The sequence below is a fragment of the Gambusia affinis genome, linkage group LG12, assembly GCF_019740435.1.
Source record: "Gambusia affinis linkage group LG12, SWU_Gaff_1.0, whole genome shotgun sequence".
NCBI lineage: Eukaryota > Metazoa > Chordata > Actinopteri > Cyprinodontiformes > Poeciliidae > Gambusia > Gambusia affinis.
In genome coordinates, this window is record NC_057879.1 from 18402401 (window position 1) to 18426381 (window position 23981).

General features: G+C 38.2%; 3 protein-coding genes across 5 annotated transcripts; 2 read left to right on the forward strand and 1 right to left on the reverse strand.

The window, feature by feature from the left end:
* The first annotated feature begins 794 nt into the window (after positions 1-794).
* On the forward strand, positions 795-5296 carry ftr67 (finTRIM family, member 67). The gene is made up of 7 exons (XM_044134033.1): positions 795-1511; positions 2134-2229; positions 2396-2629; positions 2712-2871; positions 2972-3091; positions 4519-4605; positions 4880-5296. The coding sequence occupies exons 1-7, from the start codon at positions 912-914 to the stop codon at positions 4945-4947; spliced, it is 1365 nt and encodes a 454-aa protein (XP_043989968.1). The 5' UTR covers positions 795-911; the 3' UTR covers positions 4948-5296.
* A 107-nt stretch (positions 5297-5403) lies between these two features.
* On the forward strand, positions 5404-12323 carry ftr87 (finTRIM family, member 87). The gene is made up of 8 exons (XM_044134654.1): positions 5404-6584; positions 6634-6685; positions 9816-9902; positions 10008-10241; positions 11311-11470; positions 11536-11586; positions 11666-11725; positions 11797-12323. The coding sequence occupies exons 1-8, from the start codon at positions 6205-6207 to the stop codon at positions 12321-12323; spliced, it is 1551 nt and encodes a 516-aa protein (XP_043990589.1). The 5' UTR covers positions 5404-6204.
* Positions 12324-12392: 69 nt separating this feature from the next.
* LOC122841072 (elongation factor 1-delta-like) lies at positions 12393-21582 on the reverse strand. Of its 3 annotated transcripts, XM_044134030.1 has the most exons (10): positions 21489-21582; positions 21134-21153; positions 18533-19144; positions 17259-17385; positions 15616-15678; positions 14884-14965; positions 14144-14238; positions 13754-13963; positions 13489-13683; positions 12393-12500 (listed from the first exon to the last, which is right to left on the reverse strand). In XM_044134030.1, exons 3-10 carry the CDS (start codon positions 19111-19113, stop codon positions 12462-12464), a joined length of 1392 nt encoding a protein of 463 aa, XP_043989965.1. In that variant the 5' UTR covers positions 19114-19144; positions 21134-21153; positions 21489-21582; the 3' UTR covers positions 12393-12461. The 3 variants fall into 3 exon arrangements, with proteins under 3 accessions (XP_043989965.1, XP_043989966.1, XP_043989967.1); XM_044134031.1 differs by lacking the exon at positions 15616-15678 and having other exon boundaries at positions 21489-21579; XM_044134032.1 differs by lacking the exons at positions 15616-15678; positions 18533-19144 and having other exon boundaries at positions 21489-21562.
* Positions 21583-23981: the final 2399 nt, after the last annotated feature.

A 23981-nucleotide genomic window follows, 5' to 3' on the forward strand; every position in this document is an offset into this window, starting at 1 on the left:
AAATGGTTTCAAAGAACAGACTGATTCACTGAGAAGGACAAAATGGGAAATGTTTAGTAAACTACAGATAATATCAGCCATCCATATGCTTTATATGCCATATTGTGAGAGCTAACTTCAATACAAGAGTTTTTATTTAAAATGAAATGTATTTAGATTTATTCAAAGGGACAAAGCTAAATAGCTTTATTCAATTTGATCAGTGCAATTAAAACAAAGCCTTTGCAGTGCTATTTACCCACATAGACAAACAAACACATCCAATACATATGATTGTTTTTATATGCAGTAATTATCTTGTGCAACAAGTATACTTAAAAGTTCTCTTCTATTTATAATTTTGGGGTTCTTGTACCAATTCCTGATGTGGCATTGCAAAATTTCCCAAACAGAATAACCACCATGAAGCAATGTGTGTTAAATAAATTTGAATAATAAATTAAATTATCCAAGACCACAAAATTTATTTCAGGTATTTCAAATTACGTTAACTATATGTTCAACATTATATGTTCATACATAAAAAGATGTTAAGATGTAAATAGAGGGTGAAAAATCTTATTTTGCACTTAGAGCGATTTTTCCCCCATGAACGCAAGTGTCTGATAAAGTGAACTAACCAAACAAAACTGTAATGATAATAATAATTTAATAATACTTTAAATTAGCTTTGTAAAAAGAGTTTGTGTTTTTACATTTATTGATGGTCTGTGTGTAAAGCAAAGACAGCCCTTAGTTTGAAGAATCTGTATTTGTCTCTTTAAATTAAATGTCCTCCAGTATCCGGTGTCGTTGCTAGGCCACGCCTCCATTATCTTCACTTCCTGTAAACAAAGCAGCGGTAGCAACCCTGAACCAGTGTGTTCTTGTGTTTTCCGTTATTGTCTGGCTCCTCTGTAGTGTTTTTAAAAATGGCTCAGGGTGGAGTAGTTCTGGACAAGGATCAGTTTAACTGTTCCATATGCCTGGACGTGCTGAGAAACCCAGTGACCATCCCCTGCGGACACAGCTACTGCTCGGACTGCATCCAGAACTACTGGGACCAAGACGACTTTCTCGGGGTCTTCGTCTGCCCGCAGTGCCGACAGAGCTTTAGCCCGAGGCCGGTGCTTGCCAGGAACACCATGCTCACCGATGTGGTGGAGAAATTCAAGACAACTACACTCCAGGCTGTCTCGTTACCGAGGGATAACCGATGTCTGGCCAAAGCTGACGACGTAGAGTGTGACGTCTGCACCGGGAGGAAAAACAAAGCTGTCAAGTCTTGCTTGGTGTGCCTGGCCTCCTACTGCGATGTTCACCTCCAGCCTCACTACGAGTCCGCTGCCTTCAAGAAGCACAAGCTGGTTTCGGCCTCCAAGCGGCTCCAGGAGACGATCTGTCCCCAGCATGACAAGCTGCTGGAAGTGTACTGTCGCACCGACAGGCGCTGCATTTGCTACCTGTGTCTGACAGACGAGCACAAAGGACACGACACGGTGTTGGCCGAGGCAGAAACTCAACACATGAAGGTAGCAACATTACCTCAGCCTGGAATTATCGTCTGTGAGTTTAAGTATTTGTTCTGCAATACTTAAACTCACATGTCACCTTGAGTATGGTGACTTCTAGATCAATTTTTATTTTTTGTAAGAGCCTTAGTTTTATTTTTCAGTCCTAAATATTTTTATGTAGAAATGCATTCGGTTAGAGACTGCATTCAGACAGTTTGTATTGTGGACTGGCTCTGATTAGTGATAAGGGAGTAAAAATCAATTTCACCCCTCTTCTCCCCAAAATGATTAAATGCTATGTAAAGAATAGTTTTACTATTTTTTCGTTTTGCATCCAGTAGCCTGTTCTTTAATACACATTGTTTTTAACTTTAATTAAATTAGCTATAAGCTTTGAATAAGTGTTTTTTATGAATTATAGGGGGTCATTTTGCTATCCATACAGATTTAGCTCTTGTGGTTTTGTTGTCATGTTTCTGAAGCAGTTGATTTCTGGCAAAATATTGCATTTAAATAGTATTATTTATTTTTCTTTTAGAAGTTTTACATTAGATGATCATCAGATATTCTGTGGAGATTTAGAAAGGTGATTTTTCCTTGTTTTGTAAACATGACTTATAATTTTAATTCTTTCTTTCAGATGCAGCTTAGTGACATGAGACAGAGCTCGCTGCTCAAGATTCAGCAAAGAGAGAAAGAGGCTCAAGATCTGAGACAAGCTGTTTTTTCTCTTGCTGTAAGTACTGACACAGATTCTTTCTGTTAATGATTAATGAGAAAACATCCCATTACTCAGTACTGTACTCAACTTGCTCTTTATTTACATAACAGCTGCTGAAGCTAAATATTCTCATAGTGCAGATGTCGCTGACTGCTGTGCGTTGGTTTGCGTCCCCCTCTAGCGTTCGGCACGGGCTGTTGCTGAAGAGAGCGACGCCACCTTTACAGAGCTCATTCGCCAGATAGAGCTGAAGCGCTTTGAAGTGAGAGAACTCATCAAAGAACAGGAAAAGACAGCCATCGGTGAAGCCGAGCAGCTGCTGGACAAGATCCAGAAGGAAATAGCTGAACTGAAGAAGAACGAAGCTGAACTTGACCTCCTGTCCCATACTGATGACCCCGTCCAGTTCCTCCAGGTGATTCCTTCAGACTTGTTCTGTGGACAGTGACTCAGTAGCACTCAGCCTTACACCCTCTCTTCTCCGTATCTGTGTTCAGAGATGTCAGTCCCTTCATGCCTCACCTACGCTGTCAGCTTCTCCTTTGCTCAACACGAACCCGGGCCTCTCCTTCAGCCCAGTGATGACAGCTGTGAACGACTTCAAGGGACTGCTGCAAGAAGTATGCCAGGGAGGATTTGTCTGCATCTATGAGAAAGGTAGACACACCTCAAGAGGGGTTTTTAAAGGACATTTGTTCCAACCACTGACTGATCTAATGTTTCTTTTTTCTGTTTTTTTTGTTTTGTTTTTTTTTAGTGAAAGATGTTACAATCATGATGATTCAGAATCCTGAGTCCTCAGAGACTCAGTGTGACTCTCCCGTTGCTGGTGAGGCTGGGGAAGCTGGGGCAGCTGCACAGATGGAGTCACCCATAAGTGAGATTGTTATGTTACCTTCTGCATTGATTATAGTAAATATGTACAAAGATTTGAAGCATATCTTTTAAGTCACTAGGGAAAAATCCCAAATGATGATAATTATTTTTTTAATCACAAGTGCTGTCTCCTATTAACAGTTTCTATAAAATCAATAAGCCTTCAGCATTTCATATTGTATACTTGATCATTTTGTGATTGCCATTTTTATGTATAATTGTTTCAATCAAATTTCTCTGATTTGCAAAACTATTACCAAAGTGCTATATACAACATAATAATCTATATTTAATTTAGCATCTGCTTGCCAACAAAAACACATTTTCTTTTTATAAGTGTATAAATGCAGGCATAATCAATAAGTTAGAAAATCATCCCACTGATGCTCATTTGCCAAATTAAATGAGCTTCAGCAAATGGTTATGGTTGTCATACCTTTTTGCTTATAGGTTACGAAAACCTATAAGCATACTTGTCTTTAAACCCACATTTCTGCTTTAAAAATATTTTTATTGGTCTGGTGTACTCTAACTTTATATGTCATATTTTCATTATCTGTAAGTGTAAAATCAATGCAAATAACAGAAGCAAGAACTTAAAAATATCAGTCTGAGTGTAATTAATCTGTATGTGTTTTACTTGGTGAATTAAGATACTCATATAAATTAACTTTTCAAGAATATTCTAACTTATTGAATGATCTGTACATTCAAACACCAATGGGTTTAGTTAATGTTAATAAACAAATATTATTAAGATACAAACTATTAAAGAAACCTTTCTTAAATTTAAAAAGTAACAATGGGCAAATTTCTAATTCAAACCCAATAGAAAAAGTTATATATTTTTATGCCATCGATCATAGCTCTGTTTATTTTTTTGTTGTTTTCAAAATGTATCTTTTTTCTTGTTTATCTTTATGTAGAGAAAAATTTACCTTTTTTATTAAAAGGCAAGAAGCAAACTCTGACTAGTTGCTGCTAAGTCCTGTGATTTCAGTGGTTTAATTGGCCACAGACTTAATTTTGATATTTTTGTCCCACAGACACCTAAAATATTTTAGATCAGTTCATTTATATGCTTGCTAAATAATGCAAAACCTTCTCTCTTGCGTTTTTCTTATGTGCAGACGGTTTCTGGGACCCACTTTCTCTGTGACACACTGATGAGATGTGTGAACACATGAAAACGAGTTGTGTGTTGTGTTGTGTGTGTGTGTTACGTTACACCCATGTACCTGTTTGTGTAATTTGACGTGTTTTTGTTGTCCTGCTGAATAAAAGATGTTTCCGTCCTAACAGTTTCCTTTCAGCCGAAACTCCTTTCTCAGCATGTTTGGTTACCGCACAGTTTGCTGAATCTGCATGAGATTCTGTCAGTTTCAGTTTGGGAGGCTCCACAGTAACTCTGTTTATCTGTCCTCGCAGTTCTGCCTCCTCTTGGTCTGGACCAACCAGCTGTCAATCCTCTGAACCCGTTCTTTGCCCCGGGACCATTTGCCTTCTCACCGTTTGGTAAATAGAGTCATCACATTAATGAAGCATTTATTTCAAATCACTGTTGCATGCACTGAAATTTGTTGTTGCAATGTGATATGGAATTAGGTTATTGATACAAAACAATTTAACATTCAGATGCTTTAAGCCTTATGTAATTTAACATTATATTTACAATGGAAGTTTTATTTCCTCACATCATTTCATCTCCTGCAGTAAACTGATCAGATTTAGTTGTTTCTGCTGCCTTGGCTTGGTGCAACGTTCTATTTCTTCTTTTTTTTTTGCTCAGGTTCCAAACTCGCGACTGGATCCAGACAAAGACACCTGCAGAGACGACCTCACTCAAGAAGAAGATAAATCCTGCTGGACATCAGACTGAATGTCATACACACATCCACATAACCTGAATATTGTTTCATAAGAGTCAAGAATGAGACCTTTTTGAATATTTTATCTGTGGCTAGTTTATTGACTTTAATCAGTTATATTACGGTATTTATTTACAGGCGATGTATTTACACTTAGTGTGAAACAACTAAAAGCATGAGCAACCTACTTCAGTGTATTTCAGTATTGCTAAAAGGGGTCAACCTGTTGTAGTGATGTGGTTTTATGCTTTTATAGGTATTTTTTAAGCAGTGCTTTGTGAACAGTTATTTTCTTTTGTAAACTCATTTGTGACACATTAAAAAACATCATCAGCTTATTTTGAGATTAAAGAATATTTATTCACTGAAGGATTTTATAAACAGTTTCACTTGAAAGCAAAGAGGAAAGCCTTTATTTATGTGGGATAAATCTCACCGGGAAATAAATCCTAGTTTTAAAAGTCATAAAAGTTACATTCAAGTGCAAGAGCATATTAAGGAACGGACTCAAAATGTGTAAGATAACTAATCACAAAGCTATAGTTAAGAACAGAAGCAGAATCAGATCAGGAAGTTAAAGTCCGTTTAGAGATGATTTCAGGCTGATGGTGCAGAGTAAGAGAAGGTTGTCTTCCCTAATTCTGGGTGGACTGAGGGGACACAAAGTAATAATAAATTAGTTAATAGAGACGTATAAACAATAGCAAACTGATTAAAATTCTAAGTAATACAGGGAATGTTAAAGTTGTGCATTTAAGTAAAGGTGTGTCTGAAAAAGGTGCCTTTAGCTGAACTTTAAAAACCCACTGATTTCTATCTGGTATTAGATAGAGAGTCTTGGTACTTAAGTGTGAGCTAAAAACAGGACATTTTAAGAAGGGCATTTCTGAAACTGTTATTAAAATCTTGAAACTGGCCTGTGACTGTTTGGAAGAGACTGTCTGGTGGTTGGTTCACGTTTTGTTGATCAAACACAGACAAGAGTCAGGGCTTTCCCTGGGAAAAAAAAAACAAGGTTCAGGTTACTTTTAAAGGTCATCTACTAGCCCAGCCTGGTGTGGGTCTACATGAGGCTGATCTCTGCTTTCTTTACCTGGGAGGGCCTTCCCCAGGTGTGCCTGGATCTGATTGGAGGATTCATGGTGCAGCAGGTGAAACCTGAGATGCTGGTATCTGCACACCTGTGAGCTACGCCCATCGCTGTCCCTTCCTCTTTCAGTCGAAGGTTTGTGTGTGTGAGAGTGCAATGGCAGCCGCAACTATCTCTGTAGAACAAGACCAGTTTTGCTGTCCCGTGTGCCTAGAGGTTCTGCGAGATCCCGTGACAATCCCATGTGGACACAGCTACTGTCTGGACTGCATTGAGGATTACTGGAACACAGCGAAGCAGAAAGACCAGTACAGCTGCCCCCAGTGCAGACAGGTGTTCAATCCTAAACCCCTGCTGAGCAGGAACACCGTTTTGGCCGAAGTGGTGGAACAGTTTCTGAAAAGTGAAGTTCAGCCTGCGGCTCAGCACCTGGGGAAACTCGAGGCGGTGAAATGCAGCGTCTGCAAGGGCAAGAAGAACAGAGCTGTGAAATCCTGTCCCCAGTGCCTGGAGTCTTTCTGCCTGGCTCACCTCTGGCCAGCCAGCTGCTCAACTGCCTCTGAACCAGCAGTGTCTGCCCCTCAGGACACAAGTGCCTTCTCAGGTGCCGGTGGTGGAGGAGAGGGCCAATCAGCAGGTGAGTCAGAGCAGTTTGTAATAAAGCTTTGATATGTTTCTGAGATATAATCTCACTATTTTAATTGTTTAATTGAGATACTAAACTCAAAGTGTAATAATTATGACAGGCTTTTCTAAACATAAACCAGAAAAGGTTTACAATGATTTAAGGAAGTGAATACGATATTTATGGGAACAACTTCCTGCAGTAGCTACTGGCTTTCTAACAACTATTCACATTGTTTTAAGAATGCTTACTATTCTGAGCTGGGTGTCATCTGTAGTTCAAATTATTTACATTAAATCCACTACTGCTACTTCCAGTGTTTTTAAGTATTCTAAAAGGGGATACCTGTTGTAGTGATGTGGTTTTAATAAACTTTTTAGTATCATGCTTTGTGAACAGTTATTTTCTTTATTGTCCATGTGACATTAAAAAAAATCAGCATTTTTGAGAAAAGAATATTTATTACAAAGATTTTATAAACTCCAAGTTTCCTTGAAAGACAACATGACAAAAGGGCAGGCGGGATCATGTCTCACAACATTAAACAAAATAAACCTTCTTTACACAACATAACTGACGAAAATATTAAAAAGAAAAGCAATCGTGTTACAAGCTGCCCGCTCCAAGTCCTACACAAACAAAAATACATAACAGAAATTAACTTAATAAATCTATAAATAAACTGGGTGTATAGGTAGACAATAAATAGGACACACCTCTCCCGCAGGACAACATGACAAAAGGGGAGAGCCTAAGGGACGCAAACATTTTAAAGACAAAACCATAAAAGAAATAAAAAGGAGGGGCTACCGTTCTTAAAGTAACACGTTCAAAACAATGACAGCTTTTCGGTCAGGTAGAGAACAATACAAACAACCAAAAAAAGAAGACATTTTGTGTAATTATAACAACAACCAGGTTACATTGGCTGTGTACGGGGATGTTATGTTTTCTTTTTCAGTCATAAATGCATGAAGACGAGATGAAGAGACAAGCTGTTGGTCCTTCTTCTATAAGAGAAGGTTATCAAGGGTGTATGTGAAATTTTTGGATATGTCCCAAGTCCAAAACACCAGAATCAAGGAGGAATGAGGGTTGGAAAGAAGATGGGAATTAGATTTTGAAGGAGGATTAGAACTGGAAGGGTTAGACATAGAGGTTGAAATAGGAATGTAATTAGGGTTGGAATAAGGTTTTGAGGGAACGTTGGAATTACTTTGGAAAGAGGTTCAAAAGAAGGTTTAGAGTTCAGGTTGGAAGGAAGGTTAAAATGAGGGTTACTATTAGGGTTGAAATTTGGGTTGGAAGGATTTTTATGTTTGGAAAGAATTTTGAAATTAGGATTGGGAAGATGGTTTGAATTAGTTTCACAATTAGGGTTTGATGGAGGGTTGGAATTGGGGTTGGATTGCGAATCCTCAAAGATAGTTGGTCAGTGTTTTTTTTTTTGTTTTGTTTTGTTTTTCTTAAAACTGAGCATAATGCAGGCAAAAACGTGGAGATTATGAAATCTGTAAAAGATACAAAAAGCTAAAATAGACAGAAGTAGTTGAATGACTACATCTTAAAGTTTGAATGGGGTTTCCAGCTGAAAGTACATGTAAGTAGTTAGCTGTGAAAGAGTGCAACATTTTTATCAGCATTCTTCAGAAAGCATGGGATGTTCATTTCAATGGGGCCCAAGATGATCACAATATTTCATAAACTGTAGATGACCATACCAAAAGACAGTCACAATGGGCTGAATGAACAGTCTATGGTAAATGTTGAATGGTTGAGGTACCACAAAGTATGCAGAAGTATTTAAGCGACAAATTGTGTATGGAAAAAAGTGGAGGAACTAAAAACTGTACATTTCTATCCTGATTAAAATAAAAATGGAGAACCAATGAGAAGTTAGGGCTAAAAATCTACAAACAGGGTTGGTAAATTTATATTTTATGCATCTATATGTTGTTTTTTTATACCCTGAAATTTTGTTTGTTCTCTAAAAGTCACAATAAATTACACTAAAGTAACATTACAATAACAGGACTATTTTAGTTTTTTTGAGAAGACAACATTAATGAGTGATAAAACATATTTGAAAATACATTTGTATTCAGGTTTTTAGCATCTAATCTGACCAAAAGCAATGGAAATCAATTGGGCTACTTTTAAAATGTATTTTTGTAATGAGACTCCTGTTATCGGGGTATGGATAATTTTGGCCTTCACAGTAAAATGTTACTTTGTAAATCACAAACTAGCAATGAGGGTAGCATATAAGCAAACTGAGACGACAACCAAATTTAGTTTATAATTTTCGCTCTAGTCTGTGATAAAGTTCAAGTAACAGCATCATTACAGCAGTAATACGTTTTAGTGGCATCAGGAACAAATCTTTGTTTTAAACAAAAGATCTTTAACGTTGAAAGTGTTATTCAAATATTGTGAAACAATGTTGTTTTTACTCAGTTACCATGCTGATCCATGTCTAAAATTAACCTTTAAAAGGATTCTGGTGTCCTTCCTGCTCAGGCAAGCTCTGTTAATAATTTAGAGGCAAGTCCTTTAAAAATAACTACAACAGCAACAACCAATACTCTGAGACTCCAAATCTTTATAAAGTGGTTTGTAAGAGTTTCCAGGAACATTTTCTCGACTTTGTTTTGGATTGAATTCAAACCAAAGAGAAAATACTTACTGGTATACATTTTTTAAATACCTAAACCAGTGTCTGTACCTTCATCTCCACTTTCAGGATCAACTGCAGTAGAACTAAAGCCGGGAACATATGTTGCTAACACATTCTTCTGCTTATGGGATGAGAAAGCTCAGTAATGCTTGCAGTTCATAAATAAAACATTAGGATGACTATTTTTTCCTTTTTTTTTTTTTATCTCTGGGAAGTCTGAAATTCAGGAGAATTAACAATGGATGCTAAATGTGTTGTCTGAGAAGCTTAATATAACCATAGCATCATGTGAGGCCTTCAGGATATAAAATAATTAACACACAGCTGATGGATCAAAACCTTTTCAGTGAAATTCAGTGCTTTGTTGAATCAAAATGTTCCACTCTGAAAGCCAACCTTGAAATAAATCCTTCCACTAAAAATGGAGAGATCATCCCATGTGATATTCATCTGTTGTATTCTTAGAAAAAACTCAAAGAAACTTCTCTGAAGTCAGTACAGAAACTGAAGGATGCAGAGAAGGAACTGATATACGCCATAAGATACATGAAGGTAAGATCAACACCACACAAGAGAGTGTAATGTTCTTTCTGTACATTGTAACACACAAAAAAAGAAATGGTTTTCCTGGTAAATAAAGAACTTTAACCTTTCCAGCATTCCACAGAGGCTGTGGTGGAGGAGAGTGAAAGGATTTTCTCCAAGTTGATTCGATCCATTGAGAAACAAAGTGGAGAGGTGAAGGAGATGATCAAATCCCAGGAGAGACTGGTGGTTGGTCAGGCTGAGGAGATGCTGGAAAAGATCCAGAGGGAGTTGGCTGAGCACCGGAGGACAGAGGCTGAGCTGGAGAGGCTGTCTCGCACGGAGGACCACATCCACTTCCTCCAGGTATAGAAGTGGAACTTATTGGGATTCGATGTGCATAATGGTGATGTTTAGGGGATTGGGGCCAATGTTCTGCCCAGGGACACCTCAATCAACATCTGGCAGGGTGGAAGCTCAACTCATGTACAACTCTTCTAAAGGCAGAAAGCTACAGGTCCCAACAGAGCTGTATTTCTCTGCCAGATTTTTGCCTTCAGAAACCACAGGTTAAAAGTCTTTTTTCTCAGTTTTAGAGGCCTAACTAGAGAATGTTAGTACTTAAATACTAACATTTTAGTTTCTGAAAATTCCTAATTTTTAAATGGTAAAATATTAAAAGTATTTCAAGATTATCACAAATTTACCCCCAGTAACTTACTCATGCCTGTAAAGGCATCTTCCACACATACCAGATTGTACTGAACGCACTGTTGCCATCTGGTGGTTAAAGTTACACCTATTTTGCTAAATAGTGTACTAAATGTATAATTTTTTTTAATCAATTGTTTAATGAAATAAAATTCAAATGAACTTTCTACTGAATTCAGCATTTACATGATTAAAAACAAGGGTCAAGCAGCCAATTGTAAGATCTATCGGAGCAGATTCAACCACTGAATATTCCTTCTCTGTAGTTGAGTTGGAAGAGAAGAATATCAAAAGGGGACAATTTTATCATAAGCACAGGGCATTTCTTTCATGTTAGCAGCAGCATATTATACAACTCAATTTCAGACTTGGATAACAATCCTTTTGTCTTGAAAAGGGGAATTTAATATGACATTTGAAAACTAGTTTGTCATCCTAAACAGAAAATCAGCAGGCTTGGTAAAACAATGTCCTCTTATCCCCAGTTAAGACAACCAGACAGTTCATAAAATAAATGCCAAGCTAAGTAAAAGTTAAAATAACAAAATATTGTTCAGATTTACTTAAAATGTCATGCTTAAGGTGGAGCTAAACGACACAATTTAACGCTTGAATAACTTCACCTCCCTGGACATTTTCATTACGAATTTGATTTACAATACAGTTAAAATCTGCATTTAAAAATCAAATCTGTGATTCAATTATCTTCACACCTCTTCTGCAGAAATGCAAGTCTCTCCATTTCCCTATGAAGACTGTGGAGATGCCCAACACGGATCCCCTTACGTATTTCATGTATAAAACAATGCGAGACAGCCTGGGCGACCTGAGAGGAGGTCTGGAGGAAACACTTCAAAGGGAATTCAGCAGAGTTTCAGATAAAGGTATGTCTATTTTAAATATTTATTACCTTGCAGAATTTTGGAATAAACTTTGTCTCCATTTCTAGTAAACTCGCTGAAGGAGAGCATCAATCCAAACATCAGTGAAAAGACCAAAGGTGTGGCTCTTCATGAGCGCATGCAGATATTTTCAGATGGTTTTGTTGAAATGGCCTTTAAGCATTTTTCTCTCAACAGCTAGAGACGCCGACATTCCTTACACCACAGAACCAAGGAAAAGAGCAGATTTTCTCCAATGTGAGCACAAATAATTTAATTTAATTCTGTCTTCTATAGCCGATGAGATTAGATCATGTTCTCTTCTTCAGATTACAACGACTTGACGTTGGACATGAACACTGCCAACTCCTACCTGAGCGTCTCCGACAGCCGGAGGTCAGTGACAACCCGCTCAGAGCCGCAGCCCTACCCCGACCACCCAGACCGCTTCACCAGCTGGGCCCAGGTGTTGTGCAGAGCAGGAATAGCGGGCCGGTGTTACTGGGAGGTGGAGTGGGCTGGGAGTGGGGGGGTCTCAGTTGGCATCTGCTACAAGAACATGAGCAGGATTGGAGGAGGGAGCGACTGCAAACTGGGCCATAACTCTAAATCCTGGAGCTTAGACTGCGTCAACACCACCTGCTCGTTCCAGCACAACAAGGAAAGCATTGCCATCATGACTCCCTGTGGGAGCCGGATAGGAGTGTATCTGGATTTCAGGGCTGGGACTCTAACGTTCTACAATGTTTCTGATTCAATGATTCTGCTCCATAAGGAGAAGACCACATTCACCCAGCCAGTGTACCCGGTGTTTTGGGTCGGCTTGGGGTCGACACTGAAGGTGTGCTCTCTTTAAACTAGAATCCTGCTTTAGTAGCACTTTAGAAGTTGTCTCGTAAATATTTATATAGAAATAAAAGACAAATTTATGCTCTAGGTTCAGCTTTATTAACCCCACTAGCTGTAAGCAGCATCAACACTTTGGTATTGAAGGTTAGATCTTGTTGAAGGCAGCGACATCTACACTCTGGACCTGCAGAGAAACACACAGTTACGTAGGTCACAAATGTATTGATATGTACATTTTATTTAAAAGAAATAAAGATTAACTTAAAATCAGGGAAAGCTTTCTGCTTTTTACAAGTAATCATAAGAAAATGTGATTTCACTGAGCTATGATATCTGTTTTCTGCCACAAATTGCTTACATTAGGAGTGATTGTGTGTCACAGCCTTTCATATCCTGAGAAGACATTCCTATGCTTCTTTGGGACACCAGTCAGTGATTTAGATCACTAAACTGCACACAGTAATATATAAACAAACAAAACTGTATTTTTTTATATAAACAATTGAATTTATTACAAATTATAATAAAGGTCCACCCCTCTTTTGGGGCAGAGTTTGAAATCATCTGAGGAGAGAACCTTCTTCCCCTACATGGTATTATCCTGTTTTCTTCTTGCCTCTTCGATTGAAAAAAAAAAAAAAAAGTCAGATTTGCAGAGGGCGTGGCTAAACGCTGTCAGATTCCCCCAGAAGCAGCCATTAGCTGATCTTTGAATGTTTCTCAAAAAAAGTTTCATAATGTGTTTAATGCTTTCTAACAAACTTCTGCGGTCTTCACAGAAAAATCTGATTCATACAGAAATTTATATTACACACAGCTGGACTATTAGGAGATAAGGCAAGTCCTAAAAGCAGCTTCATATGATTTTATTTAGCTTCTTCTCTTTAGAGGAAAGTTTATACTATACTTTAGGTGCCAAAATGCAAATGCTTAAGATATGCAGCGCAAACATTTAAAAACACTAGTGCATTTCCTGCTCTTCCCAGTTATGGTCTGCTTTGTGTTGATCTATAATATGGAATCCCATTAAAATTCACTGACGTTTGTGCTTTTAAAGGCCTTTCATACATATACAAAAAAATCTAATCAGATTACTGCAGTACATGGCTTCATTTGGAGGCAGTAGGCAAGATTAAAAGATGCGAAGAAGCCACAAATAAGAATTAACTTACATAATCCTCAAACTTGGTGATCTCCTCCTCCAGGATGTCTGTGCCGACCTTGTCATCCTCGACCACACAGTTGATCTGCAGCTTCTTGATTCCATAGCCGACTGGGACCAACTTCGAAGCCCCCCAAAGCAGCCCGTCCATCTGCACGGACCGCACACACTCCTCCAGCTTTCCCATGTCGGTCTCATCGTCCCACTGCGTGAAGATCAAAAGCAAACGCCATCAGAACCCATATTCAGTGTCCAGAGTGCAGATGTTTGCTTACAGGCTTGACGTCCAGCAGGATGGAGGACTTGGCGATGACGGTGGGTTTCTTTGCTTTCTTGGCGGCGTAGGCTTCCAGTCTCTCCTGCTTGAGGCGTTCTGCCTCCTCATCTTCCTCATCGCTGCCAAACAAGTCTATGTCATCGTCTTCATCATCGCCGCCATTCGTCACCTTTACCTGTTTGACTGGAGTTGCTTGTACTGGAGCAGCCTGTGCATTTTAAAAAGTAGGGAATAAGGGGGAAAAAAAACCCTTTGAAATGACTTCCTCTTATGATAAATACGAAACATAAAAAGATAACGGTATGTTGGGTCAGAAATTTGAATTATGATATCAAATATGTTGTTAAACAACAACGAAAGGGCGGGACACAATAGAGCATTTATCTACCTTAGCACAGGGGCCAGCTGCTGGTGCAGGGGACTTCTCCAGGACAGCCACTCTGGACTCCAGCTTCTGCAGAGCTGCCCTCATGTCCTCGACCACTGACATTCAAACAAGACCACATCAACTGATTTATTTCTTTTCACATGACAAACTTTTAAAGTTGACACTTTAAATACCCTAAGTGATGACTAGCTGGATGGAAACAAAAGTCTATCCATTTATGAGCAGCGAGCACATCACACCTATGAGGCCGAGTCAACGTCTGTGACGAGTTTAAAAACGAAGTGAAGGCCAAAGGTAATAAGTCTCTGGTAGTCTCCAGATTTGGCCCGTGGGCCTCGAGCTTCTCGTATGTGCATTAGGGGTTCTGGAATTTAAATTTTTCCCTCACAATGAAATTTTGCTGTCTTTCATTTTCTGAGTAAAATGTTTAATCTTAGGCGTTTACTTTTAAATAAAAACTTGTTTTTTTCCCAAAAATACTACTCAAACATCAATATGCAGACATTTCTTTTGAAATAAAGCATCCAATGAACCAGTCTATTTTTTTTCCCCAGCTGTAATGGGTTTCAGCAGATTCTTTGTTAAATGAAATTGGCAGACTGCTGCCTTAGGATAATTGACAGCTGCAAGAGGAGTTAAACTGAGCCAAATCCACAATCATTTCGTGATCATTTTGTTGCACAAACAGATTATAGCCTAAAAGTCGGCAAAAAGCTTTGATATGGGAAAACAACAAAAACCTTTGTGCAGAGTGTGGTTCTCCAGCTCCAGACACTTCATGCGTGTAACCAGCTCCTGGTCTCCTGCTCCATGAGAGGATGACTGTGGGGACAAAAAAGAAAAAAAATATTAGCACCAAAACTTGCACAGAAAAATTAACTGAGACCTTAAATTTGAAGAGAAGCATGCAAAGAACGGTTTAAAAACAAAATCATGCACGACCACAGTTTGTCACTAACATGCTTCTGGGTTTCACACAAGATCCAAGTAGAGGAGGACGTGGTCTAATAATTCCCACATGCAGACAGTAATGCCTCCCGCTTCAGATAATGTGTCTAAAATGCCAGCGGGCAATCTTTTGTTTCAAAGTAAATAACAGACTCAACATTCATTACATTTGAGAAATGAACAGGAAATTTGTCAGATTCTTGCTATAATGTCCTCAAAGAGTTTTTCAAATCATAATCAATTGAGGAATCTTTCCAAAAGCCATTATGAATATGATATTTGATCCCCTTTTGTCAGATTAAAAGAAAGCCACAGTGAGATGCAGCCTGCATGATATTCATAGCCTCTGTTATAACTGATCATGCATCACCTTCCCAATCAATGGTTTGAAAACACTCATACCAACAGGAGGAGGCAGAAAAAAACAAAAATCCACAACCATCCAGCAGCTGTGGGTCAACTCAGTGTTTCAGTCATGCAGCATTCTTGGGACTGAAAACCAACCTGGATGAGGACAAACTTACATTTCTGTGCCTCGGTTTCTGCTGGCGACCTTTGGCATGCTGAGCCGTTTTTACCTGCCCCTCCTCCCACAGCAATACAGAAAAGTTAAAAAGGCAGGAAAAACTCAGGAGTAGCTAGACAGATGCTGTATGGTTTACATGCAAGGTTCTCAAAGTTCATGTTCAATGGTCCAAATCTGATTTTTAAGCGAGGGTAAAGGTTCAGAACCACCGGGAATAAGGAATTCCCCTTTCATAAATGTCCTTATAACTTACATTCTTGGGAGTTAAATTGCAGTTTTTAAATTTCACTAGAATTTTTTACATGATAACTATTAAAAGACAAGTATAGTAATTGTTTTTCCACCCATCACTAATAATCCCATTCAGAATGCTTTTTGTTGACCAGTATTCTGACCCTCACACTGTCCATCTGTATGTCCTCTGCTCTAAGACTGGATTATCTAGGTTTTATTATGAACCTATAATGTTCTAACACTCAATCTAATCATTTGTTTCTAAAGGGCGATCAAACTCAACATATAGTGCCTCAAGAACTTAGCAAACCTGGATCTCACGTTGCTGAGGATCTTCGCAAAGGGAGATGTTTGCTGAGGTGCAAGGCTGACATTGCTTGCCCTTTGTTTTGATATGCCCTGTTGATAATTGTTTAGTTTTTGTTCTAATGAAACAAATGTGGATAATGTACTGGAATGGTGAGCTGTACTGGACTCAGGTCTCTCTCTCATGGCTGTCTGAGCATGCCATTAAATTGTGGACTTTGAAAATCACTGCAGCTACATAGCCACAATATTTTGAACAAATTATATTACTGAAAGATGATATTTTGAAACTTTGTAATGGATTGCTAAATAACATTAAAGATGACAATATGGGCTTATTGCTAGCATTTACAAATTTATTTACATTTTATGTGCCTTAGTGTTGTTTAGGACAATTGTAACTACACTATTAGAACAGTGCAAAACTCCTCCCATGGTAAATACTTTTCAAAGTACATTTACTTGACCTTCACATAGCAGCAGGCTCGGCAGATTGAAAACACAATCTCACTGCAACACAGACTCTGTATGGTACACTTTTGGTTAAGACTGCTTATTCTTCATTCAGTGAAATAACTAGAGGTAGAGTAGTCAGTATATTTTCACATTTTTTGAAGCACTTTTGCATTTCCTGAGGGGAAAGTCAATTACAGTTGCTGATGTGAAAACATTTTAGTAAACCGACTGCTGATTAAAGTTTTCTCACTGCTGATCTTTTTAAAACCTAATATCAAAATCCCTAAAGGTACCACCGCATGGATTTTAATGAAACAAACTCCCACCCCACTGTTAACAGGCCTGTGCAGGAAGCCGGGTCGGTCTGACAACCCAAGGCAGCTGCCAAAACCACCTGACCCTTCTCACTTTGACGAGCAGCTTCTAAATCGAGAACCCCAACTAACATGCAGGCAGGCAGCTGCTGCAGGCTGCCAACCGCTGTGACAGACGGTGATGTAAGTGTTGCCAATACCAGCAGGGATATGAGTAAGGAAATCTGTGCAGCTTGTGACTGATTTATAACAACTTGTTGCCAGCAGATTGAGAACACATGAAAGCCCTTTCCAAGAGGGAGTGGACCTTTAGTGCTAAAGAGGTTGCTACCTGTTGCTGCTGCTGGGTGGTGGGGCCGTTTGCTCCCTCGTAGAAGTGCTTCTCTGCTTCATCGTAGCGGTGTTTGTCGAACCAGATGTTCTCTGCGGCAAGGCACTGCAATCCACTCATGTTGGTACTGTGACAGATTAAAAGAAAGAATGATGAAAACACTTTATAGGCTTATTTGCTTACAGTCAAAGAAAAGGGGTTAGTCGCTGTTGCAACAAGGACAGAGAGGGTCATCATGTGCTACAACACCATGCAGTTAAAGATGGACTCCATGATGGTATGTGAGGAAGGCGTTCAAAACTTGAGACAAGTTATGTTTATGAAGCCAAAATAAAATAAAATAAAAAATAAAAAATCAAATAACTGAATGAAGATAACAATGTCCATCTCCCATTTGTTTGCTGATGGGTTACAACAGCAGGTAGCGACACATTCCTCAAATAAACAGAGCTGCATCGTCTGCAAAAACTGGATTAGCAAACAAAAGGCTGTCTGCCAGTAAAAAACCCCACCCACTTTTTTTGTCCAACATATAAAAAAAAAAAAAAGGAAACACCATTCAGCCAGCCATGTTATCTGTGGCTCTGGGTCAGTTCGCTCCTTTGCCAGTTTGTACCGACATATGCCGTTTCACCTCTCGCTATTTGGTTTAATAGCTGTAAATCAGAGCTCCACGATAGATCGAATCAAGTCATCGCTACTTCCCTATGGACTGCAATATTCAGTAAAATGTTCACATTTGACTAGTTTGATATACACAGACATCTACACCCTTTTTGCGCAATATTGCAGAGATTATAATGCCTGAGAAAAAAAAACAAAAAAAAAAACCTAAATGACTTCCTGAAGGTAGAAATCGTTTACTGGCATCATAGCCACATTTCTGTTCAGCAGACTAAGATAGTCAAAGATTACTTTAAATCCTCAGTTATCAAAACGTGTACAAATGTTCTCCAGTGGCAATAAATTAAAGTCAGTATGACATGTCCCGCAGATGACGGGTCAATTTCAAATCCAAGAAAAGACCAAGTGACCAAAAATTGCAAAACAAAGAAGCGAAATGACCAGCAACTTTAGCTGTAAATCATCATGTCACTTATTACAACTTCAGCAAGAATGACATCCACTGATAAAATAATAAAAAAAACTATTTTTAACATAACTTGGCATACCTGAAAATAAAAAGCCAGACAATAATGCAGACAGACAACAGTTTCCAGAATTACAACACACAAATCATGTTGTGCTCATTCTCCGTGCGAGAGGAGTCATACTTGTCCCATCGTGGCCTGCCTTCGGTCTCGGAGATGCCCCTTTTCCTTGGGTTCGGACCCCTGCTGCCCTTGCCCCCCTGCTCGGTCTCAGAGGAAGTGCGATTGCGACCTTTACCCAGCTGACGGTGAGGGGTACCAGAAGCCTTCACAGTCGTGACACCGTGACCCTCATCCCGCTGTTGGTCGTTGTTGCGTCTGGAGTGAAAGGTCAAAGTTCCTTTAGTGCTTGGGCTCCGAGGAGACGATGAGACAGGCCCGTTTCCATTGGAGGCAAGTCGTCGCTGGTAGTCTCCCTCAGCTTGCTCATACGCTGTGCGGTTGTACCATACCGCCTCAGCCTGCATGCCCTGGAGAATGGGGCTTCGACCGTAGGAGCCACTCGCCTCCACAGAAGAGCCCAAATGCTCCTCTTCGGCCCCTGAGCTCTCAGATTGAGACAAATTTGAGCGACGTCTCAACCTCCCAAACTGGATGTTGTCTCCGATGATGATTCCTCGCTCCACGGTGGGAACATTTCCCTGCCTGAAGCCCCCAACTGGGGCAGCGCTTTGAGAGTCTCCACGCTGTTGGTTTTGATCCATTCTGCTGTCAAGGCTGTCTCTTCTATACTGACTTGTATATCAAAGGGCGATAAAAATTAAGAACCAACAGATTGAAGTTCAATACAGTGCCATGAAAAACAAACTAACTGGTTATGCTCGTCTGTCGCAAAAGCCTTTTAGATTAAAGAAATTTTCATGAGGCAAAGATAACCTGTATTTATTCCTTGTCGTTGTCTTATGTGCATTTCTGATTCCAATCAGTTTTTCCTGTCACATTGCTCTCAGATTAGCTACATATCACATTCAGAATTGGGGGACACCATGCACACTGTAATGTAAGGGCAAGACAGTAAAACATGTTAAATTTCCCTGATTTATGATTGGAGCGGTCATGACGTCCGTCTGCAAGGACCATGTCACTTAACACACCACATACAGCGGGAAAATCTGGGCCATCCGATAACCAGAGGGCATCGGTAATGATTTTCAGAAGGGAAAATTAGGACAACAATTGGCATAAAATCTTGCCAAAATCTTAAACCAAAGGCCTATTTCACATTTGCCAAGTAAATGTCTTGATGAATCTCAAGACTTTTGGGAAAATATTTGGTGGACAACAAGACACTCTAAAGGCCAAACTTTTAACATGTCAATTCGTGACCCGTCGCACATGGTGAAGACATAGAAGACTCGTTATTGAAAAGGCCTGAAGCCAGTTGTTGCAGCCAAAGCACACGCAACCAGTTATATCTAGTTTCTTTTTACAAGGGGCCAAATAGGTTCTTTTTCATCTGAAAGAAATAATTTGCTTTTTGTATTTACTAAGGTTATCTTTGAGACATTTAAATCTGATAATCTGCAGAATTTCAAGTTGAAAAGGAGGCAGAAAAAAAAAAAGCTTCCACAGCACTGTATTTGTATGCAGTTAGTTTTTAAATTCTGTTAAATTCATAAGGAAAAGCTTGTAAAGAAGCAGAAATGGCAGTTAAATGGGACTGAGATTAATCAGAGATAATGACATTATTTTCCAATAGCAAATAATAAAAAAGGGCAGCAAAGCTTAAGTTACTCAGACATTATGGGACAGCTCCCATCACTTCTGGTATCCCTCAGGTTTTCATTTTGGGCCCTTAATTATATTCATCTCCTCTGGGGTTGGTGTAATAGAAAAAAAACAAAATCTCTGAAACCATCTCTCTGGTCTTCATGACCTCTTTCAAACTTCTTTTACTAATAAAGATACATAAATAATTGGTGTGACATTCAATACTTTAAAGTAACAAAACTGACTTAATCATCAATAATTTGCCACTTATTGTATTTATTTTATCAGTGATTAATTACCAATATGTAGGCTCCAGCTAGTGGAAGATACATCAGCTGAATTAATTGATGGCAAAAAGAATAACTGCAAATTAACCACCATTACCTCACATTCATTTTAAATACAAATTTTATTATTTATTTAATATTTCAGGCGAATAACTACTTTTTTCCCCTAATGAATCTTTTACTAGTGATTTTGGACATATATTATTTAAGTTTCAACATAAATTAAAGAACAGAATTACACCAAAACTTTAACATTAAAACCATTACATCCATCTTATTTCTCAAAGTGAAAATATGATCCTGGTACTATTTGATTGTTATTTTAATGCCTTTTTCAGATTAAATTGATTTTGATATCAAACACAGTTAGTGACAGCTTGGAACCATTGCATTTTACAGAGGTTCCCTCACCATAAAGATCTTATACTGGGACCCTGGTCTAACCACTAGGGAGTCAAAATTTATTTGAAGATTCCTGAAGCAGAATGTTAAACTTAAAACAACATAAATGGTGAAAAAAAACAACCTGTCAGCTTCGTTAGATATTTTAATAGCTAAGCTTTGTCCAAGCTTACGAACAGCACACAAATTTAAAGCAGTGCACATAGACACTAACTGTACTAGACTGAACTAGTTTTAAGATTGCATTAGTTGCAGTATTTAAAGTTTGCAACCAGGTTGTCAATATATCGGCTAAAAAGAAACAATTTTAAACCCAAAGACTTACCTCAGGAATCTGGAAAGATGCTAGTAATTGAACATGAAAATGACATGGTTATCATAAACAGGACAACTTTAAAGCGGCTTTCCATAACATTATGGAAAATAAGGAAAAATCGTGACCAAGTATAATACCAGAAACATGCAGACGCCACACATATAACAATAAAAATCCATATAGTATTTCTCCTGTAGCTTGTGTCTGGTTTGATTGTAGACAGCACAAGTTTTTGACAGCGTCACCAACTTGTGTTGACCACGTGGCGCTAATAAACTTCAAAATCAGGACAGTTCGGTGGTTTAACAAACAACACCCATTCAAACATTAACGGAGGACGGAAATTTCACTTCGCCACACTTACTTTTGGTTTTATTCGACGTTTTATGGCTTGGGGATTCTTCAACTGCGTGCCGCCACAGCTGTAATCCGACGGTAGAAGAGGACTGGCATTAACGGGAAGCCTGTATTCTTCCGCGGCAGAGGGGAGGACAGTTTGATATTTCTAACATTTTATCGATTATTTTTAAAACGTTTATGGAAATATCTATGTAATATGTTATTGAAAATAAAATTAAAACGATTTCTAAGAATAATTATCATATACAAGATTTAAAAACATATCACATTATTGGTATAATCCATTTTGTGGAAACCTACGATTCCCATGATGCTTCGCGATGAAGTACGGAAGTAAGGGCACAGATTGAATGGTACAGATTTGGGTAAACTTGATAATTTGTAACTATCTAAATAGTAAAAGATAAAGCAGCTTATGTACTGAATTTGGAAAAGTGTGGAACTTGATTTAAGTATTTTCGAGGAACTGAGAGTTACTTGTTTTTTCATGTATCCACTTTTCAACTGCCTGAATTATATCCACCCACATTCAGAGGCAAATAGAGGAAATACTGCGAGTATATCTACATACTGTTGTCTATTATATATAATATTGTCATTCAGCCCACACTTAGCTGAGAATCAGTGTCCCTTGCATTTTTTTTTATATAATATGGCTGCTGGAAGACGAAACGTGTCCCACACGGTGCTCTAATGCAGAATCACTGCTTCTTTTCATGACTTTTTACCACATTAATTTGATTTGTTACATAAACTGAATTAAGAGTTGCTTCTGACACTGAAATCTGACATCATGCATATTCAACATGTTTGACAGCTTCAAAACAGTCATAAATCTAGTCTCAACTAACCTCAGTAAAATATATCTTACCATAACATGTTTATAAAATTAAAAGTTGATCCACACTATATATTTTTTTCTTTTCATCACAAGTAGCTTTTATATATCTACAGATACAAACATACAGAAAAGTGTTTTAATTGTAAAGCAACTGTCTTCAGCACACTTGCATGCCTTTGTGGTAGACTAATTAATAAAAATGATAATAATAATGATAATAATAATAATAATAAGATTTTTAAAAAGATTTGCTTAAATAATATGAACATATTTGTTGGCACCCTTAAAGAGAATATAAATCATTGCATTCAACTGTGCAATTTGGTATTGTGTGCACCACCAGACAAATAAGACAATAGCCATCTAATTAGCTTAGAAAAAATATTATAGATATTAAAACTATCATTAAGCAGAAGATGTTCCTCTGATCACAGGTGTTCATATATTTAAAGAAGCATGAGCTTAAGTTGAAGCTTAAGAGGGATGCAACTTAAGCTTGATCAGGCAGGTAATGTGATGATAGATAAACAGCCAAACTCTCATCACATTCTGATTACACCATCCATCACCTTTTAACCTAAAGAAGACCCAGGAGAACTCAGTTATGGTAAGCTTGTTTATTGTGCGCTGAAAACGCACAAGAAACAGGCTGGAATTTGCCAAAATACTTATTGACGAGCCCCAAAGTATCTGGTAGAATGTCTTTAGGACAAGATTAAACTGGAGCTTTCCGGTCATCACTTTGTTTTTTCCTAACCAAAGGGAAAAATAAACCTTTTCATATTATGAAACATAGACAGGGCTTGGTTTTGTTATTAGGATACTTTGCTGAGTCTGGTACTGAATACATTGTTATTAGGATACTTTGCTGAGTCTGGTACTGAATACATTGACTCAGTTCAATGTTAAAGTGAGTACCAGACTTACTCCGGAGTGAAGCATACTGAACTGTGTCAGAAACCCCCACCTCTGTCTTAGAATCCCCCAACAGCACAACAAACCGAAACACAGTGATAATGCCCTAAAAAATGTGCTCATGAACTTCACTAGCTTACATTATAGAATCATCAGAAATTCTGTAATGTTTAAAACCTGATCAGTTTGAGTACTTTGCTTTGGAAGAGTGGGACCAAAATACCTGTCAGGAAATACACACATCTCGTTGTGATTTCTTGTAGGGAGAGACAGCTCTAAAATCTGATAGCATTAATTCTTAAATCAACATGCCCTATCTTTCTGTCATTTCCATTTTCATTAATTAATTATATGAACTTTTTTCTTTCTTGAAAGAATTCAACAAATGTTCATATTTATTAAACATTATGACATCATTAATCGTAGATCTCTATTAACATTACTTTGCTTTTGATATTTTAACCCTTTGGCATAAATCGCAGTAATTAGTTTAGGTAAATGTGGAATTTTTTTTACTTCAGTGACTTCATGTGCAAAACACATGAATCTGTTGAAATGATGATTTGAAATGTCATTGAGAGGTCTAAAATATTCAAAACTGGTGCCTGAATAAGGCCATGGAGGGATAATTTGCTTCTGCTCCACTGACTGCTTGTGTGACTCCAGAGAAGCTCTCATGTCAAACCAAATCAAATTCATTTCACATCTAGGCTATAAAGCAAACTTTTCACATGTACAGTT

Bases quoted from the DNA above. Each gene is read 5' to 3' on its own strand.
- ftr67 (XM_044134033.1), top strand. From the start codon at position 912: ATGGCTCAGGGTGGAGTAGTTCTGGACAAGGATCAGTTTAACTGTTCC. The intron at 1,512-2,133 runs GTAGCAACATTA...TCTTTCTTTCAG, and splicing joins CAGAAACTCAACACATGAAG to ATGCAGCTTAGTGACATGAG. The intron at 2,230-2,395 runs GTAAGTACTGAC...GTCCCCCTCTAG, and splicing joins AAGCTGTTTTTTCTCTTGCT to CGTTCGGCACGGGCTGTTGC.
- ftr87 (XM_044134654.1), top strand. From the start codon at position 6,205: ATGGCAGCCGCAACTATCTCTGTAGAACAAGACCAGTTTTGCTGTCCC. The intron at 11,471-11,535 runs GTATGTCTATTT...CTCCATTTCTAG, and splicing joins CAGCAGAGTTTCAGATAAAG to TAAACTCGCTGAAGGAGAGC. The intron at 11,726-11,796 runs GTGAGCACAAAT...TCTCTTCTTCAG, and splicing joins AAGAGCAGATTTTCTCCAAT to ATTACAACGACTTGACGTTG.
- LOC122841072 (XM_044134030.1), bottom strand. From the start codon at position 19,113: ATGGATCAAAACCAACAGCGTGGAGACTCTCAAAGCGCTGCCCCAGTT. The intron at 15,679-17,258 runs GTAGCAACCTCT...TTGCTGTGGGAG, and splicing joins CCACCCAGCAGCAGCAACAG to GAGGGGCAGGTAAAAACGGC. The intron at 12,501-13,488 runs GTAAGTTAATTC...GTTTCTCTGCAG, and splicing joins TCACCAAGTTTGAGGATTAT to GTCCAGAGTGTAGATGTCGC.